We start from the raw sequence: 14,127 nt of genomic DNA, 5'->3' as shown, positions 1-14,127 counted from the left end.
TTCTCCATATTGGTGAACTTACAGCTACTTTGAATGCACATCCCTAGTGTCACCTGAAAAAGTGTGTAAAGAACAAACTATGCATTGCTTGATCTGTGTCACCACAGGCTTCCACTGCTTCATCGCGAGCCATTAAAAATTCAAATCAGTTTTCTTTCACTCCAGTACCAGAATGGATAAAACAATCTGGAAGCAAACTACATTTTAAAGAATGCTTACATACTTGATGCAGGAGAGGTGTTCCAATTGAGAACAGGAGGCTTCATGTTGCATTTCCCCATACAGATGGGCTCTGGAAGTTTAAGAATCCTGCAAACCATAAGCTTTGAAGGTTCAGAATGTAGAACATAGTCTTAAATAATATGAATTCTTAGGAAATATGTATAAATATTAGTTTTATCTAGACACAGAGCAGCTGCAATAGCTGAACAATAGCTGCAATAGCAGACCTTAAAATGCTTCAGAAATTAAAAAATGTTGTTAATGGCAAGGAATGTTGGGTTTAAACGTAAATGCATTGATTTTTGTCAAGATAGAATATTTGGCTAATTCATTGCAATGTTATCACATCTCCAGGTGGTTCTTTTCCAAAGCAACCCAGTGCTGTTTGTTTTCAACCAACAAGTAGTAATTTCCCAGTTGTAATGTTATAGTATTATTTAAAATAGGCAAGGGGATTTTCTTCAACATGGTTTGAAAAATAATTTGTTAAGCTTTCATATTTAGCAATCTTTTCTGGAAAAAAAAAAAGTTTGCAACTATTGTCTCAAACTATCTTCCCTCTCTGTTTAACACAGAAGTCAGCAAGTGACTACAACAACTTCGACAGAGAATTTCTAAATGAAAAGCCAAGATTATCTTACAGCGACAAAAACCTGATCGAGTCTATGGATCAGTCTGCATTTGATGGATTTTCTTTTATCAACCCTAAATTTGAACAGATCTTAGAAAAATGATCTCTGAACAGTCGGACTTTAAAGCAGGGTTAAACATTAAGAACAGAAAACTCCAAGTGCTAAGTGTTACCGTTCCAACGATGTTGTCAATACTTCAGAATAATAACACAATAGTGTGATTTATTATGTCTAGCTGCTGATTTATTGGCAGTGTTCTTTTATGCATGGTTGGGTTTAAGGTATGTGAATCATGTGCATTATTTTCTCTATTTGGGAAAATGTAAATTGTTTGGTTACTTGAATGTAGTTATATTATATATATATATATGCTGTATATTTTGCTCGGAGGAAGACATTGGGGAACGTAATATGTCTTTTTAAAAGTGTTTTGAGCCCTTGGTTCTTTTATTTGTCTTCAATTAAAAGAAAGTTATGTTAAACTTTCATTCCTGGCTATGATTTTTTTTTTTCCCCTAGAAGTATTCAGTTAAACTCCAGTTCATTTAATCTACAGTAAAAAATAATAATTTGCAAGCCCTCTTCAGTTATAAAGACAGTACAAATATTTTAGGAGAACTAGTGGAAACGAAGAATTAAGGAAAAGCAAAGATTCATAGAACAGTCTGGAAGCTTGAGATGCTTAATTGTTCGTGGCAAGGGGGAAGTGCCGCTCTTATGCTGGAGTCTCTTACCCAAAGCAGCCAGTGCCACTCCTATGGATAATATCCTTGACTATTGCAGTTAATAAAAACCTCAAGTCTTTAGCTTTACAAGTCTGGGAAAAATTAGAAACAACCTTTTTTTCCCTTCCACCAAAAGGGCTTTTAAAAAAGTTGATGACAGAGTGAGTAATTCCAGTCAACTTTGACCTCTGCAGGTCTCCAGCTGCAGTGTAGCTGGGAAGTATTCTAGAGCTCCTCCTCTCCTTTCCTCTGTGTGCCAGGCTTTGGTGGTCATTGTAAATACTTACTTACTCTGAGGAAGGAGAAGCATTAGACAGTTTGGTCTAAGTATCCAGCAGCAGCATACCACCAGGAAATATGACTTCCACTGTTAAAAGTCCAGTTCTACAGCGGGACCTCGGTTGAGGTGTTTTTCCTCCAAGTAGTAGCTGCTGTATGCTTTGCCAGCAGCAGCACCTTGATTACACCATCTGAATGGGGGCACTGACCTGCTACAGGAGCCTGCTCAGGTTGGAGCCACCAGAAATGAAAGCACCGCAGGCTGTACAGCTGCACGGCCTCTGGACTGCCTCTGCTGAACAGCTGTGCCCGAGGGCCACCTGGTGGGCAGTAGACAGAGAGATTAGTTCATGCATCTCAGTCCGGGAGAGTCCTCACACTACACAGAGAAATTAATAACATACTGAAAATTAAAGTTGTTTGTTGTTTTTGTTTTGTTTTGGTCCAGAAATCAGCCTGAATTCGTTAAAACAAACAACGAAGCCTCCCACACAACCATACAATGTACAGTTAAAGAAAACACTAACATATTAAAAAACACCATAGCAGAGAAAATACAATGTGAATACCACACAGAAGCATAGTGATCAACAACATGCAACAATTTGAGGATGTAATGCTAAACTACAAACTGTTAATTTTGTCCTTATCTTTCAGAATGACAAGTGCCCCTGCAAATTACAGGCCGTGTAACCTATACATGCAAATACATACCAGGAGGCAGCGTTTTGCTGTTGATTTTCAACCTTCTGAAAAATACCAGCAGCATCTAGAAGACTATGTCAGAACAGTGTAACTTTACGCATATGAGTCAGATCTTAAAATACCAGTCACAAGGAGAAGCTAATAGTCTTCTTACCTTTCTGCTCCACTGTGTGGACAAATCTTGATGTGCTTTTATTTAATGCATTCTTCCAACTTTTCCCTCAGTTACTGAGTTTGTTACTCAGATAAAATAACTGAAATTTAAGTAAAGTTAGTTATTCTACCGGCTGCTTAACTCTTATCTATATGTATAAGCTGTTTTAAACAAGCTACAATTCCTGCACATCAGAACGCTGTGGAAACCAGCTAACCTGGAGGAACCCTCACCTGGCACTTCAGCTGCTGTAACAGACACAGAAAGAAACACAGCAGTGCAAGGTGTAGCATTTGATCTTTATTACTTGGATCAAACGTCAAATGATTACATTTGTCTGAAAGATTACAACGAAGGCCAATGCTGTAAGAAAAGATAGTTTAACCCCATTCTAAAGACTGCATCTGAGCCAGCAAGTGTACTAACAGTCAAAAGGTAGTAAAATACACGTGGGTATAAATATGCAAGGCCAGGACAAGGATTTTTACCTCCCCTATCGATGACAGATCGGTCAATATTGCATGGTCAGGAACAGGAAGGGAGGACAGACGCAGCTTTTAGACAGGGACGATGATCTGCCATTCATAACAGTGCCTCCCCAGAAAGGTAGTTAGGCATTGGGGAGAACTGCTTCAAATTTACATTCATTGTCTACATTTGCTCTTACCAGCTAGAAAGGGTCAGATGCAGTCAATGGTTTAAGTACCTTCCTAAAGTCGAACAGACAACTTCATATTTTTTTCTCTTCAAGTATCAGCATAACAGTTTATTTACACTTGTATACAACTCTTTTTACTGAACACCCACTTAGTAAAACATTCATCACAGTATATTCAAAAGCAGGCTATAAAAATACCTACTATACATAAAACATTTAGCCTCAGGGAATTTTACAGCACCTCTGAAAGTTTAGAGGTAAAACAAAGAAAAGGAGAAAGGGGAGACACCTCCAGCTGTGCTTACCAGTGCAGACGGGCAGCCTTTTGGCTCCCCTCTCACTAAGGGAAACCTTTCCTTCCACATTTCTTCAACCGGGTTCAAGTACCACACCCTGATAGTAAAACCCTGCTTTTCTGATGTAGCATCCCGGATCTGTTGCCTGTAACTCAGAATAAACCCTGACTCTTTCAATTTAAAGTTGTCAGACAACTCCTGGTCATGGCTGGATGGCAGAGCTTCGGAGGAGCGAGGGCTGCCTGGAGCACTGCCCCGCTTCCCACACGAAGCACGCACGGTATCAGAGGGGGGGGATGTTATTCCTACACTTTTGCCACAAAGGTGGCCTTGTTTACTATGCATCAATAAATTAACTACTCTGAGTAGCGCTGTGTGGTCTCTCTCCTCAGATAAGAGCTATGAACACAGCTGAATTAACAAAGATCTGAAATGCGCGTTACTGAACTAACGGATCACACACACAAAGCTCTAGACAGCAGCACTTGAAGCAAGTGTTTCTGGTCATTTCACGCCCTACCCATTCCTCTTCTGAAATGGAACCCAGCGATGTGATATGGCTTACTTCCAGAGCTGAACATATTGCTGAAATTAGCTTATTAAAACAAATCACAACAGCAGCACATTATCTTATAAACCCTGCACAAACAGAAGACAATGTAGCCCTTGCCTGCAAAACTACGAGGGCCCATTATTTCACACAGGAATTGAGCAAACAAACATAAAAGTTTCTTAAAAAAAATCAACAATGTACATGGTAAAAGTTCAATCAGTTGAAGAAAAGTCCTTAAATCAAAAAAAAAAAAAAAAAAAAAGCACGGTCTATCTACAAAAAGATAGTTCTCACTTCAAGAACTAAGAGCCAGCAACAGTGTTGGCAGCTCACTTCAGTTGTCTGGTAACACATACAAAATACATTGATTTAGTACAGTTAGAGGGTCGTAGCCTCAACAGACATACAAAATTCCATTTTTAGCACTGGAGTTTCACAGAGAAATATAAAAGAGCAGCAAAGAATTTAAATAGTGGAAGGTTGCTTAAAAACAATTAAAAAAAGGGTAGGTGCGCTTTGTTAAAAAACAATTTCAGAATTTACCTGCAGTTTTTCTTGCATGAGCTGTAAGAAAGGTTAAATGCTACCTTACCTTTCTGTACTGTTTCCTGATATACATGTTAGATGTGGCTATAAGGAGAATCATACATGTTGAAATTCATTCCAAAAACTGCCAAAAAGTCATAGCACTAGTAAGAAAAGCAGCTTCTCAAGCCTTGGCAATCTGAATCCTTCTTCCCTACCTCCCAGTCTCAGAAAACTGCTCATCCCCGGCTGTGGCCACAGCAGAAGGGGCATTTCTCTTTCTAGTTTCACTACCTGAGGCTGCTCTCCTGTACTCACACTTTCATCCCACAGCCATTACTTAATAGTGTCCTCCACTGTGATCTAAATACATCTGGCTCCTGGAAATACATTGAAATCTTGCTAGCACCGCAGAAAGGGGCAAGTCTCCCCATCCCATGCAAATTTAACTTGAGGTTGGCAAACCAAAGATCACTGTAAGACGTGACTGATGAGCTTTCCGATTTAAAGTAGTTTTGCAACGTGAATCCTCCAATGCTCAAAATGCAGAATTTCACCTGTTAAATACGCCATCAAAAAAAAAAATCTTCATGTAATGCTAGGCAACCATTCACAGTAAAAATAAGAGGAACTCTTACAAAAACATTAAAGAAAGTAAAATCTAGTTAAAATCTGACAGTAAAATTGACACGGGCAATTAGCCATCTTGCAGTATTCCACAGATGAACAATAAAAGCTACTGAAACTGCGCAAATTTACATATGAAGACCTAAAACCAACATTACTCTGCTTCTATAAATCTTTTTTTTTTTTTTTTTTACCAATACCTTTCGGCACTGGGAGTTAACCAGAACTACAGGTTTCCTCCAAAGAAGCTGAATCACATTCGAAATGTCTTAAAGTGAAGGGGAGGCGCATTTGTTCCAACTTGCTCAGCGTTCAGCACGCCGTCTCCGCTCTCAGGGACCCGAGCTGCTACTTAACGCTGTCGTGGTGGAGGAAGGGCTGCTGCCACCAGGAACTGCAGCTATAGATGGTTAGGTACTGTCCTCAGAGCTTCTTCTCTCGATCGGTCCACGCCTACATTCTGCAAATTTAAAGACAAAAAGGACTTTAAAGCCTGAGTCTCGTGATCAGCCACAGCTTGGCTCAACACACAACTATTACACAAAACAAAAATTAAGCAAGTTTTGATGCTTATTTCCTCAATGTGTCTTGTAAAACGAAACGAAAGGTCCCAGCCCAGCCCAGAAATCAGAAGCCAGGCTCTGACCTAGTCCCAGCCTCCACGTGCTTCGCTGAGACACAACACAGGCTCTCTCAAATAGCATCTCTAAGACACATATCACACCAGGTCTCTCCACACTATATGGAGATTACACTGTTATATTTAAAAAAATAAGTTATAACCACAGTTTTTAATCGTTTTTTTCTAATCACTTCTAGCCTTTCAGACATGCATACAATGTAAGAGAAAAACTAAACCACACAGCAAAAGTCATAAACCAGACAAAAACTGACAAAATTTGGAGGGAGGGGAAGTCACCTCTCCTTTGTGTCAAGCATGCTTCAAGAAACGACTCAACATCGACAGCCAGAAAGCTGTTCTGGTCGTGTCTGTAAGTAGCTATCTCACTGGGAACCCTGAGTAACTCCCTAAAGAGCTGGTAACATAAAGTTTAAATGCACTTTGGGACATGTGGGCAGATTGGCATGTTTCCCTGACATCAGGTAATGTTCCAGTGGTTTTATAACCATGTTGATTAGAGTTGACTTTCAAAACAAGTCTCTCTAGTCCAGCTCGAGGAGAAGAGCCTCATGCAGAGAGGGGGACTCGGTACTGCTCCCAGCCTGCAGGCACACAACTCCATCCCTCAAAACTACCCCACGAAAAGCAAACCACTCCCTTCTCCAACCCCAGGTTCTAGGATTTTCAGCCATTCCATAATGAAACAAGATAAACGAGTAGTACCTGATTTGATTCAGGGCTAAAGTGTGCTAACGTCATTTCTGCCCTCACTGATTCTCCTGTATTAACGTCAGCCCTTTCCTCTCTGCCCTTGGTAAATCAGCCCATTTTCCACCATAAGCACACCACGTAAAACTGCCTGGGCACACACAAATGCTGCCTGCCCCACTCTCCAACTGCTCTCTCTGAGGAAAGCGAACAATGCTCCTGTTTCAGAAAGATGCTTCCACAGGCAGCATTCCTTCTAGAGCAAAGGATACAGAGACAGCATTGGCATCTAGGAACAAGAGGAGCTGGCAGAACAAGTCACACTCTGCATGACCACAATGGAAAAAAAAAAACCACCACTGTGTTGGCATTTCTTTTATTTGTTCATATTTTCTTAGCAACTGATGCAACATACCCAGAAATTCCTTGAGACCGTGGAGATGTCTCCACAGGCAATCTGAGAACATTGGCTAACATCTTTTAAGCTGAGCATCTGCTGTTGATTCAAAGAAAATTAAATGGAGCATGAAATGGAGCAACATGCAGGAATCCAGAGGTACTGGAAATTAAGGCCACAAGCAACAAGAACTAGACAGCTACAACGCAAAACTAAGAGGAAACAACGTGGTCAAGGCAAAAGATTCCTCTCATTGAGTTAAATAAGGTGTGTCAGACAAAAGCAGCATCCTAGCGGCTGGGACAGCCACAAGAGGGAACACAGATATGCAGTTAAAGCTGGAACAAGACGTCCTCCAGAGTGTAGGCGAAAAGGGAAAGGCTGTGGAAGCAAAGCACAGCAAACTGCCACGTGGAAGAAACAAAACTTGTGTAGGACAAAGCCTAATAAATAAACCCTGGGGCTTATTAGACAAAGAAGGACCTAGCTCAAGACCAGATGAAGCGAGACTTCGAAAGGGATCACCATCCCCTCGAATGGAAGGTGGATTCCTACCCACAGCAATCACGTTAGGTTTAATTACGGCAGCTGGGACTGTGCTCCCACATGGACTGAGAGAGACAAGTGTGCAGTGAGAACCATGCTGCTGCTTACAGAGGAGACAGAGGTTTTAGCCTTACTTTTAGGACCAAAAGGTGTCCCCACAGCCATCCAGCAGCACCTTACCCAAACCTACTTGAATAAAATTACAGTCCTGGAACAGCACCACTGCTGCTGTGTACTGGAGAGCGCAGGAAATGCAGCAGGGGGAATCCAAACGACAGGCACCTGGCTTCGAATGCTACTTCTACCAAGGCGTATGGGGTCTCCACAGCCTTGGAACATGACATCAAGTCAGACAGCGCTATCAGGCACATTTCTTTTAAGATTCAGAAAGGCCAAGGTTTCTTAGACCACAAAAATATCCATAAAGAAGATAAAAAGCTCAAATTGGCTGGGTGAGACACCAGAAGGTGCACCTCACCGGGTCCTCTCTGGAACGACTCAACACAAACAGATCAACTCAAACACACTCCGACACCACTGCTTCTCCTCTCCTCATCATACCCTCCCTTGTTTTGTGCTTTTTTTCCCCCCCTACAGAACAAAGCATCCCCCAGAAACAAAGTGCTACAGATTTCCAGACAGCACAGCCTGCCATTTCAGTTCCATTCTGATTTGCTACATGCAATCCTCGCAACAAAGCCAGAAGATTTTGCAATAAAGGGCTCCTCCAGGGAAGAGGGTTCTGAGCCGCACGGGAGTCACAAGGAAAGCCAAAACAGATGAAGTTAATAAGGACCATCCCCAGCTGAAGAACAAGCATAAAGCGGACCATGCAAAGAAGTGCTCTTATCAGCCAGGTTCCTCCTGGTGAGCTGTACAGAGAACTCACTGTCCCTTCCCATTCAGCATTAGGCCTTTCTTTTACTAAGAAAATAATCTAGGGAGGACTACTAAGCAATGCTGCCGTAATAGGAGACCCCTCAGAGGGCAAAACTGCTTTTAAATCCCATGTTACTCCATTATACACATCTGCAAGAGGTTTTTTTGTTTTGTTTTGTGTGGATTTTGTTTTAACCCAAAATTGAACGTGTTTAGCTTAAAATTGCACAGTATGTCCTTAGTCACAGACCACAGAGGTGAAAGCAATCCAAGCCAGCTCTGAGTGGTTTGCCAGCACCTGTGGAACGTGTCCCTGTGACCTCTCAGGGACGTCACCTCAACAGTCAGGCAGAAAGAAGCAACCGGGCTCCCTAATTAACTGTGCTAGCAGGTACAGCAGGCTCAGGTCTCCTCCTCCACGGCATATCCAAGGGGCTGCATCAGTTAAACACAGAAAAGCGACAAGAACTCCCACATCATAATCACAACAAAGAGAATTCCCATTCCCCCAGGCCAAGCCCATGCTGCTTTAACTAAATATCAACTGGTACAGCAGGAGGCCCTCCGTCCAGGGGCTCTTTAGTTATATTAGACATTCCTGAATGCTATAAACCTCAGAAAATTGCAGTGTAACTTCAGAAGTGCAAATGCGTAACACTTTTTTCCAAAACCCCAGTCCTGGAAAAACATACCGTATGAGAAACCTCCCCAGCAGATAAAAGCGTTCCACAACATGCCACTCTTGCTTATGCTCAAGACACAAAGACCCCCCTCAGAAAACAGCTCAAGGACTCGGTGATTTACCGCCTTTCCCCAGCCTCAATGCTACATAAACAAAGCTGCTTCGATTGCACAATGCTTCAGACCATCTCGCTTTGCCCACCGTAACATCGCAGAGAAGGGAGCCAAGGCATGACACCACATCGCAAACAAGCTGCGGTCCCTCCAGCCTGGGAGAAGTTTTGTTGTGATTCTGTTTAGGATGCATACCCTGCTGTTTTGAGATCATGCGCCTGCTGGAGGGTGGAAAAACCTCCTGTTTCCATGCCTTTCAAGGCAAGTCACAACCTAGCGAGCAAATAATCTGCCTAACGCTGCTTCTGCTTTGTGAAACAGTCAACGCTTCTTACTGCACCCTGGGTAAAATTCAGCGCTATCAGATCCAGCACTGGTTGCACCGAGGCACTCATCCACTCCTTGCATTTCAGCAGAACAAAAACCACGGATTTTTTTGTAGTTTCTCACTGAAAGGAAATTTAAAATCACTTCTGCCAACAGGCAAGCTCTGAAGCCCAGTTAATGCAGAACAGCTGTTACGGGAAGTCATTCGTATATTAAAAACACTTTTACACATTCCTGTACCTTCAATAACTGTTGCAGCCTAAAGAGAAAACTTGCTACCCTCTTCCAAACAGCGCATCATTGATTAGCACATCTAGAAACTAGTGCTACAGATCAGCAGGATTAAGGCTGTACAGTAACTATGGATTGTTATTTTACGCTACGGAGCAGTCCAATCACTCCCGAGGGCACTGAAGTAGATAATAATGGTGCCTAGAAAACAAACTTCAGCTTTTTCGTATCTCATGCGTGATGTCGTGCTTCACAGTTTTCACAAACACACTTCAGCTAACATCAAATGATTGCTGGCTGTTACAGTAGCTTTAAAAATTCATGCTGCAGGATCTTTGCATTACAGCAGTTTACAAAAACAGCTTTCCAGTGTCAGCTGATTAATGTTTGACAACCCATCCGCAATAAATTAACCAGGGCGATGCAGTTTTATTGTGATTTGATAATTTTTTCAAGCCATGCACTGCACAAAGATTTACTTTGGGTTTTGAGTTGTTGGGTTTATGGGTTTTGTGGGCTTTTTGTTTGCTTTATTTCAAAGTGATTGGAATGATTTGCTTTTCAATTTATTTTGAAGTAGTAGGATGAAAACGGCACCCCAAGTTCGATAGTTGATCAGGACACGGGATTCACTGATGAGCAGGGACTGTTACAAGAGCTTCCTCAGGAGGTCTGGAAATGTCTACATTCTGTATAATAATAAAAATACAGAGGAGAATATTTATCACGCAGCAGTAAGACCAACAAAAACACCAATCACTTGCACCTTCACAAGTACACAGCTGCATTTACAGAAAAGCAGAGATTTTTATTTTAATTTTTAATGCCCCCGCCCCAGAATGCAGCAGACTGACAGCTGGCTGGTGTCCTAGAACTAGACAGCAGGAAAACGTACGTACAGTAATCACTGATCCCATGCTGATGCCACCAAAAGCTCAAGTCATTCCCATTTAGGAGGAAGTCTTTTATGGGCCCAGGCAGGAATCCACTTAAACACATACTCCAGCATGTACACTTCCATCCAAATAAGCAAACTTTCAGTGCTTTGCTAAACTATGCCACGTGCTTCCTTCCCAAGCTTTAACTTTGACTGTGTGATAAGCAATGTGTTATACCTGCCTCTTCCCAGACACCTTCGTGGCTCAAGACTGATTGCACTGACTAGATCTCACCTCATTTTGCAGAGGTTGTAGGGAGAGAGAGAAAAAAAAAGTAAGATGTTCAGTGCATCAAATTATTTTAAACAAAATCTCCCTCCCACCCCAAAAAAAAATAAAAAATAATCGCGCTAGGCAGCACAGCTTTGACTCTGGCCACACAGAACAAGTCTCAGGAATCAGGCCTGCCATGGTACCACCTCACGTAAATCCAGAAGGCTGTTTAGCTGCTATTCTCCGTTCTACCAAGAACGCAGATTATGAGAAACTGGGCTGAAGATCTTTCTGAGACTTTGATCTAGGATTTGGCCTGCTTTAGACTAAACCACTGCCAGTTCCGCTAACACATTCTTCAGGCTTCATGCTGACACGCTTGACGCTGTGGTAAGCAAACTCAGCTTTCAATAATCCCCCCTCACTTCACCCCACCAAAAAAAAAGGAAAAACAGGATTTGGATTTGTTGCTCTGAGCAATATCCCTTTCTGTCACTTACCACCTAAGACAGAAGCACAAAGTAGATGTTTTACCCCAGCACTTGCTGCCTGACCCGAAGAGAGGACCCAAGCAATAGCTCGAGTAGTTCCCCTGATTTATATTCAGTAAAAAGACTGGACTCCTTCATTTGAAAAGGTCAGGAACTTAAGCTGCTACAATGCTGACAAACGCACAGCTTCAATCCACTTGAGACAAATCATCCTCACAGAACGAGGTTTACACATACTGTAAACAAGTACTCCAGTACTTTGCCTGCAGTGTGAAAATACGTCTTTTCAGCTGAAGCAGATAAGGAGCACGTTGTCCTGAAACACGGACTACAAATTACTTGTGGGGGCACAGAACAGTACAGTAAGCAATTCTTAATCAAATAGTTTCATTGTTTAACAATGTCGTTATCTGCGATGCTAAACTTAATTAAATGCTTTGACTTCAATAGAGTATTTGAAAATTTAATTTAACAGAAACAATTACCATTTGAGTAGCTTATGTAAATGAAAGCTTTTGAAACTCTCAGAGCCCTCTGAGCAGTGTTTAAATGCAGACAGGATCAACCCGCCCCTCCATCCAGCTATCCTAAATGAACAACATATCACCACCGAAACTCCACTGCTTCGGGTATCTTTCTGGGGACAGGGAGAAGGGCGTTCAGGGGATTTTTATTAAAAACATCGCTGTTATTTTTTTTTTTTTAATTCATTATGTCAATCTATTTCTGTTCTAAACAAACAGCTTTGTGCCTTTGTGTGCACTGCAGTGCAACTGTCCGTATGATCCCCTACCTGCACCTGAAATACAACTACACTCCCATGCCAGTATACCACAGTTTGCTAAACATGTTAAAAGCTTTCCCCCAAAATTAATGCCTTCAGTTAGAGAAGTGGTATTTTCAACAGCAATTCCCAAGAAACTTTAGCACATTGTAAATTCAGCACCGGTATTTTATCAGACAAACTATAGATGTTCACTTGATCTGCCTTATTTAACATAGATGATGTTAACACCTGCTCTAAGACATCTTTTTTTATTATTATTATTTTCACGACACTTTTAGGCACTGTGAAATCAGAGCAGATTTCATGAACATAACAAACCAAATGAAGATGTGAAAGTGGTAAAGCACAAAGATATGAGGGAAAGAGAAAGACAGAGGAAAAAAGTAACATGACTACTGGATGGAAAATGTCTTTGCTATGAACGACCAAAAGTCAGTATTCTGATACTCAAAATGTCTGAGTCATTGAAACGAAAGTTCTCTGCAGACTCCTCCAGCATTTGTGCACAACTACCACGAACGTGTACCCTCATGTAAGTAAGGTATTTTGTGTCTTGTGCCGTACTGTAAACACACATAAAGAACACATTTATCTTTATATTCTTTTTCACCATTGTTCTGAATGACTGAATGTTCTGAAAAGCCCTTTTTTCTCACTTTATCAGACTGACTTTTAATTCACTAGTAGGCATGGCTCATACCCTCAGCAAGGACCCACTGCCATACCTAGTGGCATTAGCATGAGGACATGCAAGGGAACAGGAAATTTTTAATCATGTCACACTTCACATAACTTTCATAATGCAGCAACGGAAGAGTTGGACCAGATGATCTTTGAAGGCCCCTTCCAATAGAACTTTTCTATTTTAAGAGCTTTGCACAAGCAGCACAATCAGCCCAAGCACATGGCACAGAGAGAATAGAGAGCTAGCACAGCCTGCCATTCTACCTCCACTTCCAGTTTACGAACACACTAAATTTCCTCTTCCCCAGTTTTGCTGTATCCTGAGACCTAGCGTTCTGCTCCAGCATTGGCAGCACCACCAGTACTGCTTTACTAAGTGTACAGTAATAATCACAGTGATGAAAAAACCTAATGACTTCATTACCGACTCTCCAAAATAAGTAACAACAGCATATTCAAAGTAATTCATAACAGATTTTTTTATTATTATTATTTTTTTTTTGACTGTACTCTACTTACGCTGAATGACAAAGCCTGGAAGAACTAAAGTTTTCAGATTGATATCGTGTCTTCAAATTCTCATTCATCTCTATATATATTTTATTTTTTTTAAAGATGAACCACTACTTCTGTTAGAGCTCGTAGGTAAATTTGCTCAATAAAAAGGATCCCCACCCCCACAGCAGCACACAAGAAATAAAGCCTGTAAAATGTAAATAGGTGAAATTAAATTTGCTCTGCAGAGTTACCAAATCATTTCTAACCACACGGACAACGGAAAAGAGCTCAGCACATTATGTCAAGTTGTCTGATTAAAAAATATTCTTACCTCAGGTTTATCTCTGTGTGTGTTTACAGCTTCAACATTCAGGAATATAGATTCTACTTTACATCCTGTTGACAGAAAACATTTTTAGAATTTGACCATTTTAAAAAATGAAGTCACAGTTAAGATGCAATCTAATTAATCTAATTTTCAGTTTGTAAAGGTTCAACATTGATTCATACCAGAATTTCCCAAACTGTGAACAAATAAGTCTATTGAAATTAATCTATTTTGCCAGGATAAATACAGTTCTCAGTCTTACAATCCATCCCCAATTCTGACCTTCGCTTTATCATTATTTTCTTTG

At 41.1% G+C, this 14,127-nt stretch overlaps 2 protein-coding genes across 9 annotated transcripts in view; one reads left to right on the top strand and one right to left on the bottom strand.

Annotated features, from left to right (window-relative positions):
• PRKCD (protein kinase C delta) overlaps positions 1–1,331 on the top strand; it is a 65,712-nt gene extending 64,381 nt beyond the window's left edge. For both annotated transcript variants that reach the window (XM_082768333.1, XM_082768332.1), the window contains exon 18: positions 798–1,331. In XM_082768333.1, coding sequence (XP_082624459.1) covers positions 798–956 — 159 coding nt within the window. In that variant the 3' untranslated portion in view covers positions 957–1,331. The remainder of the gene's footprint in view (positions 1–797) is intronic.
• Positions 1,332–2,997: 1,666 nt separating this feature from the next.
• The window catches only part of LOC309881686 (6-phosphofructo-2-kinase/fructose-2,6-bisphosphatase 4), a gene marked incomplete at its 5' end in the record, with an annotated part of 48,729 nt that continues 37,599 nt past the window's right edge, over positions 2,998–14,127 (bottom strand). For 6 of the 7 annotated variants that reach the window (XM_082767925.1, XM_082767928.1, XM_082767929.1 and 3 more), the window contains 2 exons: positions 2,998–5,836; positions 13,824–13,888. In XM_082767925.1, coding sequence (XP_082624051.1) covers positions 5,777–5,836; positions 13,824–13,888 — 125 coding nt within the window. In that variant the 3' untranslated portion in view covers positions 2,998–5,776. Of the gene's footprint in view, positions 5,837–10,478; positions 10,571–13,823; positions 13,889–14,127 lie in introns of all 7 variants that reach the window. The other variant, XM_082767924.1, reaches the window with a different exon arrangement.

This window comes from Aythya marila (genome assembly GCF_965140915.1).
Source record: "Aythya marila genome assembly, chromosome: 10".
NCBI classification, from domain to species: Eukaryota; Metazoa; Chordata; class Aves; order Anseriformes; family Anatidae; genus Aythya; species Aythya marila.
This window is presented reverse-complemented; position numbering and strand designations above follow the sequence as displayed.